At 40.8% G+C, this 19736-nt stretch overlaps 1 protein-coding gene across 1 annotated transcript in view; it reads right to left on the bottom strand.

Annotated features, from left to right (window-relative positions):
• MYO9A (myosin IXA) overlaps window positions 1-19736 on the bottom strand; it is a 227547-nt gene that overhangs the window by 77652 nt on the left and 130159 nt on the right. The window contains exons 13-16 of the mRNA XM_029065937.1: window positions 13787-13928; window positions 10641-10836; window positions 5402-5521; window positions 336-411 (exon numbers count right to left, since the gene is read on the bottom strand). Of these exons, the coding sequence (XP_028921770.1) occupies window positions 336-411; window positions 5402-5521; window positions 10641-10836; window positions 13787-13928 (534 nt within the window). The remainder of the gene's footprint in view (window positions 1-335; window positions 412-5401; window positions 5522-10640; window positions 10837-13786; window positions 13929-19736) is intronic.

Genomic DNA, 19736 nt, shown 5'->3' with positions numbered 1-19736 from the left:
GACCGTGACCCACCCTTGATTTTGGCTTTCACCATGGTGTTTTAACTGGGAGCCTGCAAAAAACAGTACAGATTTCCCCCCACCCCCAGCAATTGACTCAAAGCCCTAAAGAGTGGTCAGGAATAATGCTGGCTCCAGTTCAGCTCCTGAGAAATCAATCCAACATTTTGTAGGGCCCCAATTTCCATTTTGAGAGCCCAAGCTTATTTTCCTTTTTGTAGGCTTGTAGATTATCCCCTACTTCAACTGCTCCCTGAATAGGCTACTATTAGGAGGTGATTGAGAGTAAACTGAAATAAGTCAGTCTTTGTTATCAGAAAGCACATACTACTTACCGTTGGGTTCTTTCAATAATAGTGTTCACACCTTGTAGATCAGACAGAGGAGTCCTGGGACTTTTCCTGGTAATACCTAGCATATCAAAACAGGAATTTTCAAATCATTGTAGGAGACAAACATTTAACACAGTGACAGTCCTCTGCTGGTTGAAAACCACCAATAATTTGCAAGTACCTGATAGTGCAATTAAAGATCTATATATCATGACTGATAAATACTGACCACTGTAAAAACCTATTGCATTAGCAGACACTATCAGTAAATGGTGCTTTCTTTTCCCCAACTTAAAAACATTCTCTAGTCTGTAAGCTCCTTTTGAGCAGGAAAAGTGACCACCAACTCTGTAATATTGTACTCTCCCAAGCGTTTAGTTCAGTCCCCTGCCCACTGTAAATGCTCAATAAATTAAATTGACTGCCAGGTGTCTTGAAGAAAATGAAGCCAAGTTCTTTTCATTTTCAAAAACATATTCAAGTCCCTCCTGCAAAATTTATGAGCAAAATGCTGGCTGACACTTTTGTCCTTATGGAGTTTTATGCCTTCAGCATAGTGGTTGCCAGTTTCTGCAGGTTGTAAGTCACTAAGTAATGTGATAAACCACATCTAAGTTGGAAGTGAATTGGCTGCTTCAATTTTTACACGACAAAAATAAACACCTAAAAAGTGCAACGGAAATGAGTATAATTTTATTTTTATACCTTGACGTTGCCTTTCACATCTTCATTTCAGCATCTAAAGCATTCACTCAATTGTATTTATTGAGTGCTTATCGTCCCATCTGATCTCCAAACTATCTTTCACCTTAAACTATCCAAAAGGAAGCTCGATAAAAAAGACTCGGCCCTGGAACTCCGGCTCCAAGCAGCCCAGAGCAAGTGCTTTTAAGGGCTGGGAACTTGCCTTTTGATTCAGGCAAGTGGAGAAGTTGAGAAGCAGCGTGGCTTAGTGGAAAGAGCCCACGCTTGGGAGTCAGAAGTCGTGGGTTCTAATCCCAGCTCCGCCACTTATCAGCTGTGTGACTTTGGGCAAGTCACTTAAACTTCTCTGTGCCTCAGTTACCTCATCTGTAAAATGGGGATTAAGACTGTGAGCCCCTCGTGGGACAATCTGATTACCTTGTATCTATCCCAGAGCTTAGAACACTGCTTGGCACATAGTAAGTGCTTAACAAATACCATAATTATTATTATTAATATTATTCAGTTGTATTTCCCCAAGTACTCAAGTGCGTGGTACTCAGGAGGTCTTCAATAAATATTGTTTCTTCCATTACTAATCAAAGAATCTTCATTCATTCAATTGTAGTTATTAAGTGCTTACTGTGTGCAAAGCACCGTACTAAGTGTTTTAGGCCTAGGATATCCAGAATTTAAAAAATGTTCTGCCACCCATATTAAGAGCATGTAGCAGGATTTTTTTTCTGGGCAACAGTATACCTACACCTTTCAATTTATACCTACACCTTTCAATTCTGCTACCCTGCCAGTTTCTCCTGCTTGGCATGGGTGACACTGATGAAAGGAAATGATGTAGAGAGGAGTGGTCTGTGGAGGCTGAAGGAACCACTTCTCAAAGGGTCAGGTAGGCCAAAAAAGTACTGGGGAAGGAGGAAATTCAATCGTCATCCATTTGTGAACAAAAATAAAGAAGTTGCAGATAAATGAAGAGGAGGATAACCATGACAGATTGGCCTTAAAGGATATGTGACATATGACCCAGAAATTTACAGAGAAGCAGCGTGGTTCCGTGGAAAGAGCATGGGCTTGGGAGTCAGAAGTTGTGGGTTCAAATCTCAGCTCAGCCGCTTGTCAGCTGTGTGACTTTGGGCAAGTCACTTAACTTCTCTGTGCCTAAATTACCTCATCTGGAAAATGGGGATTAAGACTGTGAGCCCCACTTGGGACAACCTGATCACCTTGTATCCTCTCCAGCGTTTAGAACAGTGCTTTGCACATAGTAAGCGCTTTACAAAGGCCATCGTTAAAATTAGTTTTTTTTTGAAGTACGAATGGCTGATTTGAAAAAGTTGGTTATGCAGTATGTAAAAAATCTGGGAAACACTAAAATAAAAACATGGGGCTGATGATTTCAAATCATAGATACAGAATTAGTACCTTTAGGTAAAAATTTAATCACAGAGATTTTAGTCCATGAGGATGCTTTGAAAATGGGCTCAGAAGCAATATATTTGCTAAAATAGGTTCATAAAATTCAGTTTATCAGAAAAATAACTAAGATTTTAAAACAGCCTAAATAGTTAGGAAATGGCAATTATTCACTCACTTTAAACCTGAATTAGATTTTTAAGGAACTAAATGGTATTCATATAGTACACACACAGATATACTGAATTACTTAAGTGAGTTTTCAAGCCTTTTATGCCAGGAAAGAAAAAAACATGTCTCAGCCGACTATAACTCTAACCTATAATTCAGGGTCTTTCCTGGAAGCACCATACCTATTGGCAACATAGTATGAAAAACTCATCTACTGATTCAAATATCTTGGGCCCACGTTCAGTCAGAATTGTCAGTTCTGATAGTAAGTCACCTTCTTAAGGATATCTGGATCTTTTAAAAGAACAATCACTAGTGTTCATTGGTGCTTACTCTGTGCAGAGCATTTGGAAGAATGTGATACAACTGAGTTGGACATTATCTCTGCCCTCAAGGATTTTACACTCTGATACGGGTTCTCTTAGTGTGAGCCCCATGTGGGACAGGGACCTCAATCAGTTATATTTACTGAATGCTTACTGTATGCAGTGCACTATGTTAAATACTTGGAAGAGTGCAATATAAAATAACAATTGTCAGTTTTTCTGATCTGAGAGAAAATTGCTAAGTAAGGGCGGCGGTGTCAAAGTTGTTCACTCTGGGCAGTGGGACTTCTCTTAGAAGAATGTACAGGGATATTCAGGGAACTCTAAGGGAAATAGTAGGAATTGCTCCAAGCATTTTGAACATGAGACCACTTTGTAGCATCCCTACATGAAGGCTTTAGTCTGGGGACATTAAAGACTTGTGCCTACCATTTGGGTGCATAAATCAATTTACAGCACCTCCCAGTAGGCTGCGAACTAACTTTCTGGGCCCGTATGTTCAATCTGTCACCAAATCCTGCCAGTTCTACTGTCAGGTAGCTAAAATCCTCCTTTCCTCTCATCCAAATTTTTACCACACTGATCCAAGCACTATATCCAGCCTTAATGATACTAATAGCAATGATAATAATAGCTACGATACTTGTTAAACGCTTACTATGCACCAGGCACTGTACTAAGTGATGGGGTAGATACCAGTTAATCAGGTTGGACACAGTCCCTGTCCCACACGAGGCTCAAACTCTTAATCCCTATTTTACAGATGAGGTAACTGAGGCCCAGAAAGGTTGTGATTTGCCCGAAATTGCTTAGCAGATGTGTGGCAGAGTCAGGATTAGAACCCAGGTCCTCCTCATTCCCAAACCTGTGCTCTATCCACTAAGCCATGCTACTTCCCCACTGACCTGCCTGCCTTATGTCTCTCTCCGTACTCCAGTCCTCACTTCACTCTGCTGCCCACATCATATATTAGAACCTGGGTTCTAATCCTGGCTCTGCCAACTATTTGCTATGCGACTTTGGGCAAGTCGCTTAACTTCTTTGTGTCTCAGCTTCCCTATCTGTTAAACGGGAATTCAATACCTGGTCTTCTTCCTCCTACTTGGACTATGAACCCTATATGGGACAGGAACCATGTTCAACCTGATTAACTTGTATCTACCCCAGCACTTAGAACAGTGCTTCACACCCATTAAGCATCTGAATACCATAGAGATGAAAACGATAATAATACATCATCAACTTAATTTGATACTACATATTTGATTTTGTCTAGTAAGCCTGTTTTATAATGATGTTTATAATGACGCCTGCCTTTCTACATTCATTTTGTCCATGCTTAAAAATCACAGAATTATGAAAGCAGGAAATATAAACTGCTGAAAAGAAAGGCTCCAAAGTGCTTGGTTTTAAAAATTGTACTTCCATCATATAGTCACTCCTTTTGAAGGAGGTTTTTGATTGAATATACTTGTGTATGATGTGTAACTTCACTCTGAGAAAACCAGATGGAGATTTTTAAGTAACACACTGCACTGTGGCATCCTCCAGCACAGGCTCTGCAAGCTCTTATATAACAAGCCCATCTTCCAAGCACATGTCCTTATACCAGGCAATATGATGTTCCATTTCGCCCAGACCCTTTAACTTTCATTGCAGCAGAAGTCCAGCTTTCATATTTATTACAACATTCATTCATCCCTTCAATCGTAGTTATCGAGCGCTTAACAGTCAGTAGTTCCTGGATTGTTATTCAGGCTATTACTAGGTAATCAACGAAAGAGAAGGAAATGGAAACCACAGTCACCTTTCTGCACCATGGAAATGGTAAGGCATCCAGACAGTAAGCTCACTGTGGGCATGAGATGTGTCTACTAACTCTACTATATTGCACTTTTCCAAGTGCTTAGTACAGTACTTTGCATATAGTAAGTGCTCTATAAAAGCCACTGATGATGCTATTGTGATTTTAATTTTTTAAAAAGTAAGGGGTTGTCTAATACAAAACTTTAAAATTTGGCATTTTATAGCCCAGCAGCAATGGTATGCTACTAATAATTAAATCTGTTTTAATCAGTTATACAGAGAATTTGGGTGAGACTAACCCCTGAACTCATTAAACAACTCCATGAGTAATTAAAACATGGATTTTATCCAAGAGAGATAGCAGACAAAAATGAATAGGAGTCATTACCTCTGGAATTGTTTACATTAAAAAAAAATTGTGCCTACCAAAATCTGTGTAGGAATTCCCTTACGGCAAAAGATGCAATCGCCCACTAAAGGACCTATATTTGGTTATGAGGAATTTGGGAAGCTTCAATCCAAATCTGGAAGTTGACCTTAGCATATTTTGGACCCATCCTTCTGCAAGATGCCTCTGGTTTCCAATTCCTGAGAGTGTGCATTTGAGAGTGTGTGTGTGACACACAGAGAGAACGCTAGAACATGGAGGCTTACTGTACTTCTCCTCTTTGCATCTTTGCAGGATCTCTAAGCTCCTCTGATGGACTGGGTGATGGAGAAAGCTAAAACTATCCACACTTTTCAAAACGGCACATGGCACTGCATCATCATGCCCTTGGGAAGCAAAATGAAAACAAAAAATGGAGAGAAGAGAGAAATTATACAAGCAGAACCCAGGAAAGAGAAAAGAACAATGCTGCCAACTGTCCACAGTTGGTTTGAAAATGTTGGAGTTTTTATGCTATTTGTGGAAAATACCCAGAAGTGCTAATAACTGTCAAAATTCAACTTCAATTGCCTCATAATGTTGTGTGGCACTTGGGCACAAATGTGTGACCCAATATAAAACCCAAATTAAATTCTGATTCTGCAGTTGAATTTTTTTTTTAATGAACAGTAACAGAGTCCACTTAATTTTAATCCTGTGTGATGTCCCATTGATTTTACTTTTGCAAATGGTTGGCAGCACTGTAGAAACACCTTCTGAACCCAAAAGAGAAATGTAACTAACAAACTTCAAAGGCAGCTAAATGGCTTGACCATAGATAGATCCCACGATTACCGACACACATTTACAAAAAGGGCATAACTGACACAAAGGTGAATAAGGAAACATACTTAAGATCAGCAAGAAAAAGCATAATTCATGATATTTATTAATCTTAAGCCAAAGCAATTTAAGCACAAGCTCACTGGTAATTTAGCTGCTTTCCACCATAAACTGCCACAGAAAGCGAGAAAGAAAATAAACAGGAAAGAATTAGGTTTTCCAGTGCTCACCCTGAAGTTCATTAAAGTTGACTCCACAAAGCCCCAGGTTTGCACCACTAGAGTTAACTCAAGCCAATCAGAAGGAAGATTGACAGAAAGCCTTGTGCTCTCCATATACTAAGAGGACTTAGATGCATTACAGAATGTGGATTTTTCAGGCATTCCTTTGAATTTCTCATTTAAAACAAACCTCTGGACTTGGTTTTAGGGGGGAAATTCACGTTTAGGGCAATTATATATTTTATTTCTTTAAGAATGGTGTCAGGTGAAAAACCAACACTGGCTATTATTATAGGTGTACTGAATAACTTTTTTTTTAAGTGCCCCTCACAGTCTGATGACACAGGAGTTTGAGATAAAAATGGGGAAAATTTCCACTGTGTGAACATATTAAGGTGTTAGCCTGTACAAAAAAACCCCAAAGTGAGTCATTTTAAAGAAAAACAGATTTAACTGTGGCCCTTCAATAATTCAAGGAAACACGCTTCTGGAGAACATATCTTTAGAGTACATATGGCTCTTTAAGATTCTTTACATACAGAGAGATTAGGCATCAACACAAGTACGTTGGGAAAGTAGGACAAAGGAGGGTGCGCACCTCCTTAAAGAGGCAGTTATGGTGACTCCAAGCTCATTGTTGTGAGATGGTGAATGTGTGAATGGGGGACAGCAGCGGACATGAGGTTTTACCCTTGTTCCATGGAACTACTAGGAAAAGCAAGTAGATTTGATTGACAAGTTGTCCTGGCTTTTGATAACTTGCTTTAATATTTTAAGAGCAGTTTCCAGGATGCACAAAATATTACTTTCATGATTGCCTAACCAGAATATCATGATTTAACTGAGGCATTCCTGGATTTTGTAGCGTTTATTCAGACAGGTTAGGTAAAATTTATATTAATTTCCTACTGGACTACTTCATATCCCATTTATAAACTTAGCCCAAGTTCCAGAATGCTCGAGGGAAGTTCAGTACATACTAATGAACATTTCTTATGGGAGACTTTATGGTCTCTCTAGGAAGAGAAAGGCAGTTGGTGGGAGGAGGCTTGGGAAAGGCAATACCACAGGTATGGGCCTGTCATTGCCAAGAAACGTACTTGGGATATGAAAAGGTCTATAATATTTAAAAAAGATGGATTTTAACGGCCCTGAGACAGTTTGAAGCAGTCTTTTAAAAATGCAGTTTCCATATACAAAAATAACCTCAGTGCAATACACAGTACCTTATTCATACAATTGGAACAAAGAATGGTCAGAGGACTGCCTAGCCTTGGAGTTTCTCTGGGTAGGAGACCTACTTTTCCTAGTGAAAAAGCCCTACCTCGCAGTCCAGATTATTTAGGAGTGTAACTTCCGGGACAGGACAATCCTGTCTGTATTTTGAAAATGATACAAATATCTCAGGAGTTTAACTAATAAATTTCAGATGAAATATCAATTTTTTGTTTGAAAAATACTCACCACACACTACCAGTAGGATTTGGTGACAGTGACTATATAAAGTATTTCCCATTCTAAACTATCTGATGAACTTTAGTAGTGCCACTGATTGTGGGATAATTTAACAAATATAAACCCTTTGTTCTCCCCTCATCTCCCATTGTACACTGGGGTTTTTTTAAACCATTAATTAAAGATTTTTAGTTTTATGGGAACTGTATACTTTGACTATATTGTTCATGACAGACTTCAATATCTGCTACCACTTTTGTGAACTTATTTGTAATGATCAATTTTTTTCTTTTCTCTTTCTTTTCATTCATTACCACTGATTCAGGACTGTGTGACAATAGGGGAATGTCCACTGCCAAAGGAAAAGTGGCTGTAGAGAGCAGCGTGGCTCAGTGGAAAGAGCATGGGCTTGGGAGTCAGAGGTCATGGGTTCGAATCCCAGTTCTGCCACTTGTCAGCTGGGTGACTGTGGGCAAGTCACTTAAATTCTCTGTGCCTCAATTACCTCATCTGTAAAAATGGGGATTAACAAATGTGAGGCCCATATGGTACAATGTGATTATCCTGTATCTACCCCAGCGCTTAGAACACTGCTCTGCACATAGTAAGCGCTTAACAAATACCAACATTATTATTATAATGTTCATTCATTCAATAGTATTTATTGAGCGCTTACTATGTGCAGAGCCCTGTACTAAGCGCTTGCAATGTACTATAATGTTTCGGGGAGAAACTATTAGTTCTGCTAAAAGGGTTTTTGAAGGCAAAAATCTCTCCTCTTTTGCATATATGTAACTGTGTATCTTTGAATCGATATTACTTACACAAGAAACATGGACAAATCATTTTTGTGTAATGAATGGATACACAATTTTACTATCTATGCAGTAGACAGCTTTGCCTTGCGGAAAGAGCACGGTCCTGGGAGTCAGAGGACCTGGGTTCTAAACCTGGCTCTGCCACTTGCCTGCTGTGTGACCTTAGGGGTAGTTAACTTTTTTGTGTTTCAAATTCCTCAACTGTAAAATAGGGAGCAAATGCCAGTTCTTCCTCCCCCTTAGACTGCGAGCCCCATGTGGGACAGAGACTGTGTCCAACCGGATTAACTTGGGTGAATCAGCATTTAGTAAAGTGTAAACAGTACATAGGAGCTGTTTAACAAATACCACCATTATTATGAAAGCCAGCTTTATTAGAAAATTAAAGATATTTAAATGATTTCTTTCTCTAAAAGTATGAAGATATATCAGATTATCTTTTTATTCTGAAAAAAAATTTACCACTAGACTAAAAGAGTAAAGAGGAGAAAATCATTGTGGCTGGAACCTTGATCACTGAACATATGATTAGAGAAAAGGGGGAAGAGTTGTCTTTTGGATTAGCCTGGAATATTACTGCTACAGTTAGTTACAGACAGAATTCTTTAACCGCCATCTATCCAGCTGGGGTTCATGAATAAAACAAATTTAAGGTGAACACATGAGGTAAAGGGCATAAACCTCCCCCAAGGGGATCTAGATAATTTCTGAATTTTGATGATGAAACTGTAAATTCTCTAGAAAGGCACAGCTCTATTCTTAAATTGGTGATTGAGACTTGTGAGGAAAGTCTCTGCCCAGATGCCTTAGAAATAGTTTTTGTCACTTTGAATTTTTCACTACACCTTACTTATATAATAGCTTACTGTTATATAAGAGGAATCTTAGCCGGTCAGAAGAGTCTTTCAAATTCTTCTTACGTGCCTGCCTCTTCCAAAGTAATTTTAGACTTCTCAAACTGCAGGATCAGACACTTTTATTCTTTCAAAGACATGCAGATTTTTACATCTACATGTATCCCCTTAGACTTTCTGGTTCCATAAAGGAACACACTTCAGGCAATTCACATCTCTTAACCTAAAGGACTAATACGTAATAACAAAGACTACAGATCTATTCTATAATACAGTGTTGTTGTTTTTAATCAAAGGCCTTCTTTTCAAAGGTCCTATTATCTTTAAAATCCTTTAAAACTATCATTACAAGCCTAATTTTGAGGGGAAATAAATTAGGCAAACAAACTGCTGAAATCAAATATTATGGACAGAATGGAGAATACAAATCAAGATTCAGGGCTTTCAATCTCTCAATCTTCACTATAATAATCTTTCACAATCAGAGGAGGAAGCATGTAAGTGCAAGAATACCTCACACACTTTGGGTCTATGTGAGTGTATATTAATGGCACATCTTAATAGGAAATTTCAACATTCAGCTGATAAACTAGGTATTCCATTTTAACTTTCATCTGGTCACATCCTTGGTGCATTTCTGGTAATGTAATAACTCTGAAGCCTGTCTGTGCATAGAAATGAACAGTAAAAGCTTTTATCTATCTTTCAGAAATTGCCTTACACACAGAAGCAACTCTTCCAAAGCACATCTGAATATAGCTCGTCATACTACAATGCACTGCCATTATCTCACTGAATTTACTGCGCCCGGTTCTACAGGAGGGCAAGGGTTGGCTCTGGCTGACGGCACAACAGTAAATTTTCCAGCCTGGAAACTATTAACACGTGTCTTTTGCAGCTTGAAAGAGTGAACACTTTGAAAACTAGAAGCATCCTACTTCTTCCACTGCCAGATTACCAGCTGAATTTAAAATGAAAAGAGCACAGAAGAAACAACAAAAATAAATGAAATTCCTGTTTTGCTTCATTGTTTAAAGTTGTTGGATTTGAATTCTGTACACCTTGGGACTGAAGATTAGTATTGGAAATACCAGTAAGTTACATCATCAAGATGCTTTTTTTTCACAATTTATTAAGAATCCATTTTATTTTAACCCCCACATAATCCTACTCAACTAGCCAATTCTGGAACACACCTTTGTGGTACCATGAAACCAAATCATGATAATTTCGCCAATTAAATCCCCAGTATGCCTATCAGGCACAAACAGCCTGAGTACCATATAGAGCTCAGGTAAAAGGTGAAGTAAGGTGTGACTGATATCTGCTACTCACCGGTTTTCTTCTCAACATATCGCTTTCCAGCTTCCCTGAAAGCAACCATGGCTCTGAAAAAAGCTCTCAGAATTGACCAGCGGAAGACAGCCACTGGATCATTCCCTATCATCTCACAGATAAAGGCGTTCTTGCTGCTTCTTAGGAGTGCTACAATGTCAGGGCGCATGTGGTCTGTGTTTTTCTCTCGGAAATCCTAAAAGAAGAGAAAATATTTATTCTGTATGCAGAAAACTCTATAAGGAATTTAGTTTTAACTGCAAATGCTATTTTATTCTTGGGTTTATTCAGGGCAGGGAGTCTATCAATCTACCCTACTTAACTGTACTCACCTAAGCTCTTAGTTCAGGGCTCTGCACACAGTAAGCCTTCAGTAATTATCACTATTATCTATTGAATTCTCACTCCTCCTAATACAGCAATTTAATTTTTATTAGTAGAAACGACTTAAATGAAATATTTCTCATGAGACGGTGTTTTTGACTAGACACTGAATTTAAAAATGGTCCAATTTTAAGGCACAAGTTCACTCTGAATATTTTTATTTTGTCCCAAGCCCTGAAACACCCCCTTAGACTGTAGTGCTGGAAGCTTTCAATTCTAAAATGGCTAAGACCCCCTCCTCTTCTAAGATATATGAACATTAAAAAATTCTTAACATAAAGCTTACTAGAAAAAAATAGTTTGACACTTTGTCTCATAAAAAGTGTAAAAATGACAGCAATATGGGATCTGAAAAATCTAACAGATAAGGGCCAGTCTAAAATGCTATACAATACAGAGAAGCCGAGTGGTTTAGTGGAAAGAGCCCGGGCTTGGGAGTCAGAGCTTGTGGGCTCTAATCCCAGTTCTGCCACTTGCCAGCTGTGTGACTCTGGGCAAGCCACTTAACTTCTCTGTGCCTCAATTACCTCAGCTGCAAAATGGGGATTAAGACTGTGAGCCCCACGTGGAACAACTTGATCACCTTGTATCAATCCCAGCGCTTAGAACAGTGCTTGGCACATGATAAGCATTTACCAAATACCATCATTATCATCATCATCATCATCATTCTTATAACCCTGCTAACTTTTAGGTTAAAACTAATTGCCTATTTCTCCTCTCGGCTCCCTCAGGGTAACTGCTTAATTTATCCTGGAAGAGGAGTTGGGGTGGTGAATATGGGCATCGGGTCCCAACAAACCCTGCTGAAATAAACTTCTCTTCCCTAGGACGCTGCGCATACTGATAGGATGGGTAGGGGAAGTTTGAGGAATGGAAGTCCCTCTGCCTCTGGGATTAAGTGCCTCTTGCAGCCCTATCTGCATTTAGTTCCTTTGAAAACAGTATTCCCTATAAGCTACCTGGGTCACACCCATAAGCCTCAGGGGTCTCAGGGTCAGCTCAAAAATGCTAGATTCTACTGCTACATACTGGGATTCAGCTCTAGCATAAGTGAATATTCCTAATACAGAACCAAGATCTAAAATGAGGCTAAAAACAAACTCCTAAAGAGCCCAAATTCTCAAACTGGGGCGACTCTCCAAACTGCTTTTAAGTGGGTACATGTTGTTCCTTCAAAGGGCAGTTGTTTACAACCCAAGTGGCCTCATTCATTCAATTTCTCATCTATGTTCTATTTATTTCATCTTCATCCTACTTTCATTTTATAAGAACGCGGCGGGGAAAATTGATTGGTAAACGGAGATTGGAAACTAGTGGTAAGGAACCAGAGAGCACATTCTGAAATGAATGTAACGTCTTATTAATGTAGTAGAAACTCCTTTTGTTCCTTCTGATTCAGAGGTGATGTGCCTGAACAGGTAAGCTTTCACAGAAAAGCAGCTGACTATGGGGCTTAATATAATCAGCACAAAATCCAAATTAATTTTTGTGGATTTTTTTCTAGTGTGCAATACAGTGTGAACACTGAAAAATTAATCTCCACATTAAATTGCTTCTCATAATGTAAATTAGTGGTATTCATTCATTCATTCAATCATATGTGAGAAGCAGAGAAGCAGCATGGCTCAGTGGAAAGAGCAAGGGCTGAGGAGTCAGAGGTCATGGGTTCGAATCTCGGCTCTGCCACTTGTCAGGTGTGTGACTATGGGCAAGTCACTTCACTTCTCTGTGCCTCAGTTACCTCATGTGTAAAATGCGGATTAAGACTGTGAGCCTCACGTGGCACAACTTGATTACCCTGTATCTCCCCCAGCGCTTGGAACAGTGCTCTGCACATAGTAAGCGCTTAACAAATAACATTATTATTTATTGAGCCCTTCTGTGTGCAGAGCACTATACTAAACGCTTGGGAGAGTACATTACAACAACAGACACATTCCCTGCCCACAACAAGCTTACAGTCTAGAACAGGGGAGACAGACATGAATAACAAATAAAATTACACATATATACATGTATATGGATAAGTGTTGTGGGGCTGGGAGTGGTGGAAGAGCAAAGGGAACTAGTCGGGAAGATGCAGAAGGGAGTGGGATAAGAGGAAAGGTAAGACAGTCTGGGAAGGCCTCTTGGAGGAGATGTGCCTTCAAAAAGGCTTTGAAACGGGGGGAAGGGTAATAGTCTGTCGGATTTGAGGAGGGAGGGCATTCCAGGCCAGAGGCAGGATGTGGGCTAGGTGTAGTAAGATAGGCGAGATCGAGGCACAGTGAGAAGGTTAGCACTAGAGGAGCAAAGCGTGCGGGCTGGGTTGAAGAAGGACAGAAGTGAGGTTAGGTAGGAGGGGGCAAGGTGGTGGAGTGCTTTAAAGCCAATGGTAAGGAGTTTTTGTTTGATGCAGAGGTGAATGGGCAACCATCCATTTCATAGTAGAATCCAAGAACCGGGAAATGCTGGAAATAGAAGACCCAATTCATCTGACACAAAATCTAAAATTTATATAGGATAGACACAAGTGCTCTTTTAAAAAAGTGGACTGGTTTGAATGTTAGAGAATTGTGGGGATGTTTTGGGAAGTGTGAAACTGCTCACCACAGGTACAGAAAGCACAAAGTGTAAAGAATGGCCATTACAGTTTTAAAAAAAAATCAAAAAAAGGGAAGAGGAGAAATCTGACATTTAAAAAGCAGTACTTGCTACACATGGGTCCAAACTGTGACTATGGATGTCAGCCAGATATGGAAGTGATGAGGGCTACTGACCTTCACACCATATTTCACTTTGCCAGCATAATGCTTTATGATAAAGGCAGGCTCCATCACGGCTGGAAATTCGATGTAAGAGTTTCCCTCATGCTGGCGCTTAAACTTGTCCAGTAGTGTCTGGTTTGTGGCTTGTGGAAAACTGAATACAAAGAAAGAAAATTGAAGGCAGATGCAGTTGGTAAGTCAATCATTTATTTTATGCATGTGAACTCACATATTAAAAGAAATGACACCGACCATCAAATTTCAACCAGCATCGATCTCTCTTCATATGTTATGGATATTCCAATATGCTTTATAGCTTAGCCTTGCAAAGAAAAAAATTAATTCCAACCCACCACTCTCAAACAATTCACCTGACTCCCACTCCTTCACCTTTGGCAGAGGAAATTTGCATGATTATTCTAATCATTTAATAAGATATACGTACATGAAATCAGTTATAATATGGGTTTTGGACAACAGGCGATCTCCACAACCCCATTATCCTTCTCCTTCAGAAAAAGTATGCCATGTATTAGCAAAAAATGGATCCTGGCAATTCCCACCACTGGTGAGATTCTGTGGAACTCATTAATTTTTTTTTTTTTTTTGCGGGGTGTGGGGAGGTATTTGTTATGCATTTACTATGTACCAGACACTGCATTAAGTGCTGGAGTAGATAATAATGGTAGTATTTGTTAAGTGCTTACTATGTGCCAGGCACTGTACTTAGCGTTGGTGTGGGTACAAGTAAATCACAGTCTTAATCCCCATTTTACAGATGAAGTAACTGAAGCCTAGAGAAGTTGAGTGACTTGCTCAACTTGCACAAAGCAGACAAATGGTGGAGCTGGATTAGAACACAGGTCCTTCTGAATCCCGGGCCCGTGCTCCATCCACTAGGTCACACGGCATCTCCCATTCGCTGCTTTCTGAGAGACTGTGGAAGTTCACAGCATCGCCAAACTGAGGTAAACCAAAATGGTGCAGCAGGAACTCTTAAAAACCTGCACCTCGATCCAAGGCACCCTCAGGACTGAAAAAGTAGGAGGGGCAGTAGGGGGCAGGAGGAACAGCAGGCCAGGTCCCTCGAAGTCAGAGTACTATCACCCCTTCTCCTTGGACCAGACTGATGGCATGAACACATTGACTCCTAAGCTTAGGATCTGGGAAGTGACAGTCTGCCTGCTGCTCTCTTGCTGATCCTCCCATTCACAGATGAGACAAAGCCCGAGGAGAGTTCTGGGGTATTCCCAAATTGAGTGCTTACTACGTGTAGAGCACTGTACTAAGCACTTGGGAAAGTACATGACAACAAAATTAACAGGCACGTTCCCTGTCCATAACGAATTTACAAGGGGGTGAACCTACTAATCAATCAATGGCATTGATTTTATTTCATTTTATGGTATGACATTGTTAACCACTATGTGCCAGACACCCTAAATGCTGGGGTAGGTATACGATGATCAGGTTGGACACAGTTCATGCCCCACTGGGGCTCACAGTCTTACAAATGTGGTAACTGAGTAACAGTGAAGTGACTCATCCAGGGTCACAAAGCAGACAAGTGGCAGAGCTGGGGTCAGAAGCCAGGTTCTCTGACTTCAGTGTTGTGTGCAGAGAACTGTACTAAGCTCTTGGGAGAGTACAATACAACAAAGCTGGCAGACACAATCTCTACCCACAGGGAGCTTACAGTCTCTAGGGAGAGACAAACATTAAAATAGAGAGAAAAAAGCACATAAGGATATGTGTATAAATTCTGCGGGGTTGGGTTGAGTATTGAGGTGCTTAAGAGGTACAAAGTCAAGTGCACAGTTGATGCAGAGGGGAGGGTAGACGGGAAATAAAAGGGTTTAGTCTGGAAGGTATCTCTGGGGGAGACATAATTTTAAGAGGCTTTTGAAGGTGGGGAGAGTGATGGACTCGGATCTAAAGGGGACAAGAGATCCGGGCCCAACGGGGGAAATAGGCAAGGGGTTAGTAGCAGGATAGACAAGATTGAGGTACAGAGAATAGGTTGGCATTAGAGGAGCCAAGTCTGCGGGTTGGGCTGTAGGAACAGATCAACGAGGTTAAGTAAAAGCGACGGTTGATTGATGTGGAGGTGGATGGGCAACCACTGGAGTTTTTCCAAGAGTGGGAAGTTATGGACTGAATCGTTTTTTGGCAAAAATGATCTTGGGCAGCAGTGGGAGGTACAGACTGGAGAAGGGAGAGTCAGGATGCACTGAGGTCAGCGAGGAGGCTGACGCAACAGTCGAGGTGGGAAATGAAAAGTGCTCACATCAGTGCGAAAGCAAGTTGGATGAGAGGAAGGGGCAGATTCTAGAGATGCTGCAAAGGTAGAACTGACAGGGTTTGCTGACAGATTAAATGTTTGGTTGAACAAGATGAATCGAGGAAAAACAATCAGTGGTACTTACTGTGGGCAGAGCAGTGTACTAAGCATTTGGGAGAGTACAAAACATTAGAGTTGGTAGACATGTTCCCTCCCTAAACGGAAATTTCAGTCTAGAGGGGGAGACTGGCATTAAAATAAATGAATGATGCATATGTGTGGGCTGTGGGGCTCAGAGTGGGGTGAATATCAAGTGATTAAGGGGCAAAAAGCACTGTACTAAGCACTTGGCAAAGTACAATATGACAGAATTAGCAGGAATGTTCCCTGTCTAAAAGTGCCCACATGACGTGGAAAGGGAGTAGGGGAAATGAGGGCTTAGTTGGAAAAGGCCTGTTGGAGATGTGATTTTAATAAGGCTTTGAAGGTGGGGAGTGTGGTGGTCTACCATATATACCGGGAGAGGAAGTTCCAGGCCTTAGGGAAGACATGGGCAAGGGGTCATTTGCTGAGTTAGATAAGTTTGAGGTACACTGAGCATGTTGATGTTAAATACGTGAAGCGTGCCGGCTGGTTTACAGTAGGAAATCAGCAACCAAACATAGAAAGGGGGTGAGCCGATTGAGTGATTTAAAGCCGATGGGAAGGAGTTTGCTTGATTCAGACGTGCATGGACAATCACTGGGGGTTCTTGAGGAGTGACGAGATGTGGACTGAATAGTTTTTTAGAAAAATGATCTGGAAAGTGGAATGAGTGGGAAGAGACAGGAGGCAGGGAGGTCGGCAAGGAGGCTGATGCAGCAACGCAGGCTAAGATAAGTACTTGGATCAGCATGGTAACAGTTTGGAAGGACAGTTTGATGGATTTCAGCAATTTTGTGAAGATAGAACTGACAGGATTTGGTGACAGATTGAAAACATAGGTTGAATGACTCAGAGATCAGATGACGATAAGGCCAGTGTCAGGGGCTTGTGAGACAAGGAGAAGCCGTGTGGCCAAGAGGGGAAAGCATGAGTTTGGGAGTCAGAGAACCTGAATTCTAATCCTGGCTCTGTCACCTGTCTGCTATAGACCTTGGGCAAGTCACTTCTCTGTGCCTCAGTTTTCTCATCTATGAAATGGGGATGTAAATCTCCCTCCCTCCTAGACTGTGAGCCCCCTGTGGGACTTGAATATCAACTTGAATATCTTGTATCGACCTCTTCTTAGGTCAGTGTTTGGCCCATAGTAGGCACATAATAAATACCTTTTAAAAAGGATAGTGCTGTTTTCTACAGTGACTGGGGGAGAGGGGAGACAGAATTTGGATGGGAAGATGATGAGTTCTATTTTGGACATGTTAAGTTTGAGGTGTCGGTGGGAATGTCCTGAAGGCAGAGGTAAATGTGAGATGGAAGAGGAGGAGGAGAGATGGCTCAATGAATGTATTTGGCCAAGTGGCCAAGGAAGAGGTGTTCTCTTGGCCAGGACTTCCAGCATCGAGCATGACTCTCAGGAAGGGCCACCACCACCTCCTCTTTTCCTCTACAAAAGCTCAGGCAAGAAATAATAATAATAATAATGTTGGTATTTGTTAAGTGCTTACTATGTGCAGAGCACTGTTCTAAGCGCTGGGGTAGATACAGGGTAATCAGGTTGTCCCACGTGAGGCTCACAGTGAATCCCCATTTTACAGGTGAGGTAACTGAGGCACAGAGAAGTTAAGTGGCTTGCCCACAGTCACACAGCTGACAAGTGGACGAGCTGGGATTCAAACCCATGACCTCTGACTCCAAAGCCCAGGCTCTTTTCCACTGAGCCACGCTGCTTCCCATGGAGGAGGCACAAGAGGAGGCACAAAAGATCCCTCTTTCTTCATACCAGGGAGTACACATTTGTTGGTGTGGAGGGGACAATGGCACCAATGTATGAGAAAATGACAAAGCAACACCTAATGGGATGACTGGCGATATCTGACCTCTAGCTTTTAAGTCACGGGTACAAAATGTTCATGTTCAAATGTTCCCGAGTAAAATAAAAAAAACAAAAAATGAAATCATTCAATAAAATAGCCGTTTTTCTCCCCAGAAAGGTCCTTAATTGTGCACTTCACATGGAATTTAGGGTATCTAACAAGCAAGCAGTGTTTTTGGCTTCTATAGCCACGAGAAGATGTGTCCTTAATGAGTTTTGAATGATCATTTACAAAGAGCAAGTACAGCATAAATCAAAGGGAAATCCTGACATGTCTACAGCTACTGAAGCTCTCTGACAGCAGGAACCATTACTTTACCTTTTATCATGGGATTCCCACCTGCCTAGTTCAGAGCTCCCTTCTCAGGAAGCCCTCAGTAAATACTATTGGATGGATAGCAGCCCTGTCTGTAGTGCAATCTTCAAATAGGAAGGTAAACTAAACATGCATAAATCAGAATAGAAAAGAATAATAAAAATCGGGCAAGATTTGATCATTCTTGACCATATATATTTAGAATGGTGCCAGGTGGCTTAAATTAAAGACCTGGATAAAATGCAGCAGAGGTAAAGGAAATCTGGATTTAGAGTCATTTATTTCCCTCTCTCTCTGTGAGGAAGAGTTGCCAAGAAAGGAATATATTTAGTGTTTCGGCAGTTTTAGTAACTATTGTTTGAGCACTTTCAAAACAAGAGATTCGGTTACATACGTGACTAAAAAAACCCCCAAATGATAATAAAATGAAAAACATCTTAAAATTCTTGTTTTGACAGAGCAAAATCCACTTACATTTTGATCTTCTCAATAAAATCATTTATGCTCATCTCGAATATAAACATCTTTAAATGTGAGAGCAAGGTACCAGATCACTCCATTTTTATCCAGAGTACTTCTGTAGTCAATTCAATACCAAATAACAGAAGGAACATTTGGCGTTTTCACCCAGTCCTTCATCTTCTCCATTCTTTGGTGAGGGAATTTCCCCTGAGGTGGCAAGTTTAGGAAGTTTTTCTTGGCTACATTGCTTAATGTAGTTTGGGAAAAAAAAATGAGTGGTCTAAATACCCTGCCTGCCTGCCCGTAATCTGACCCATTCCAACATCGAGCATGACTCTCAGGAAGGGCCACCACCACCTCCCCTTTTCCTCTACAAAAGCTCAGGCAAGAAAAGAAATGCAAGAGGAGGCACAAAATATCCCTCTTTCTTCATACCAAGGAGTATACATTTGTTGATGTGGAGGGGACAATGGCACCAATGTATGAGAAAATGATAAAGCAACTGGGTGATCCATTTGGTGGGTGGGTGAGAGGTCCCCAGTGGTAGCAGGGTCCCATCATCAGAGTGATAACACAGATCCTAAGAGAGGAGCCAAGAGGCGCCAAACTAATTCTCTTCCCCTCTTCAAAACCCTACTTAAAGCTCACCTCCTCCAAGAGGCCTTCCCAGACTGAGCTCCCCTTTTCCCTCTGCTCCCTCTACCCCCCTTCACCTCTCCGCAGCTAAACTCTCTTCTCCCCCCTTCCCTCTGCTCCTCCCCCTCTCCCGTCCCATCCCCTCAGCACCGTACTCTTCCACTCAACTGTATATATCTTCATTACCCTATTTATTTTGTTAATGAGATGTACATCACCCTGATTCTATTTATTTGCTACTGCTTTAATGATT

This window comes from Ornithorhynchus anatinus, chromosome 5 (genome assembly GCF_004115215.2).
Source record: "Ornithorhynchus anatinus isolate Pmale09 chromosome 5, mOrnAna1.pri.v4, whole genome shotgun sequence".
Classification (NCBI taxonomy): Eukaryota; Metazoa; Chordata; class Mammalia; order Monotremata; family Ornithorhynchidae; genus Ornithorhynchus; species Ornithorhynchus anatinus.
The sequence above is the reverse complement of the archived record's forward strand: the minus strand, read 5'-3'. Positions and strand labels throughout refer to the sequence as shown.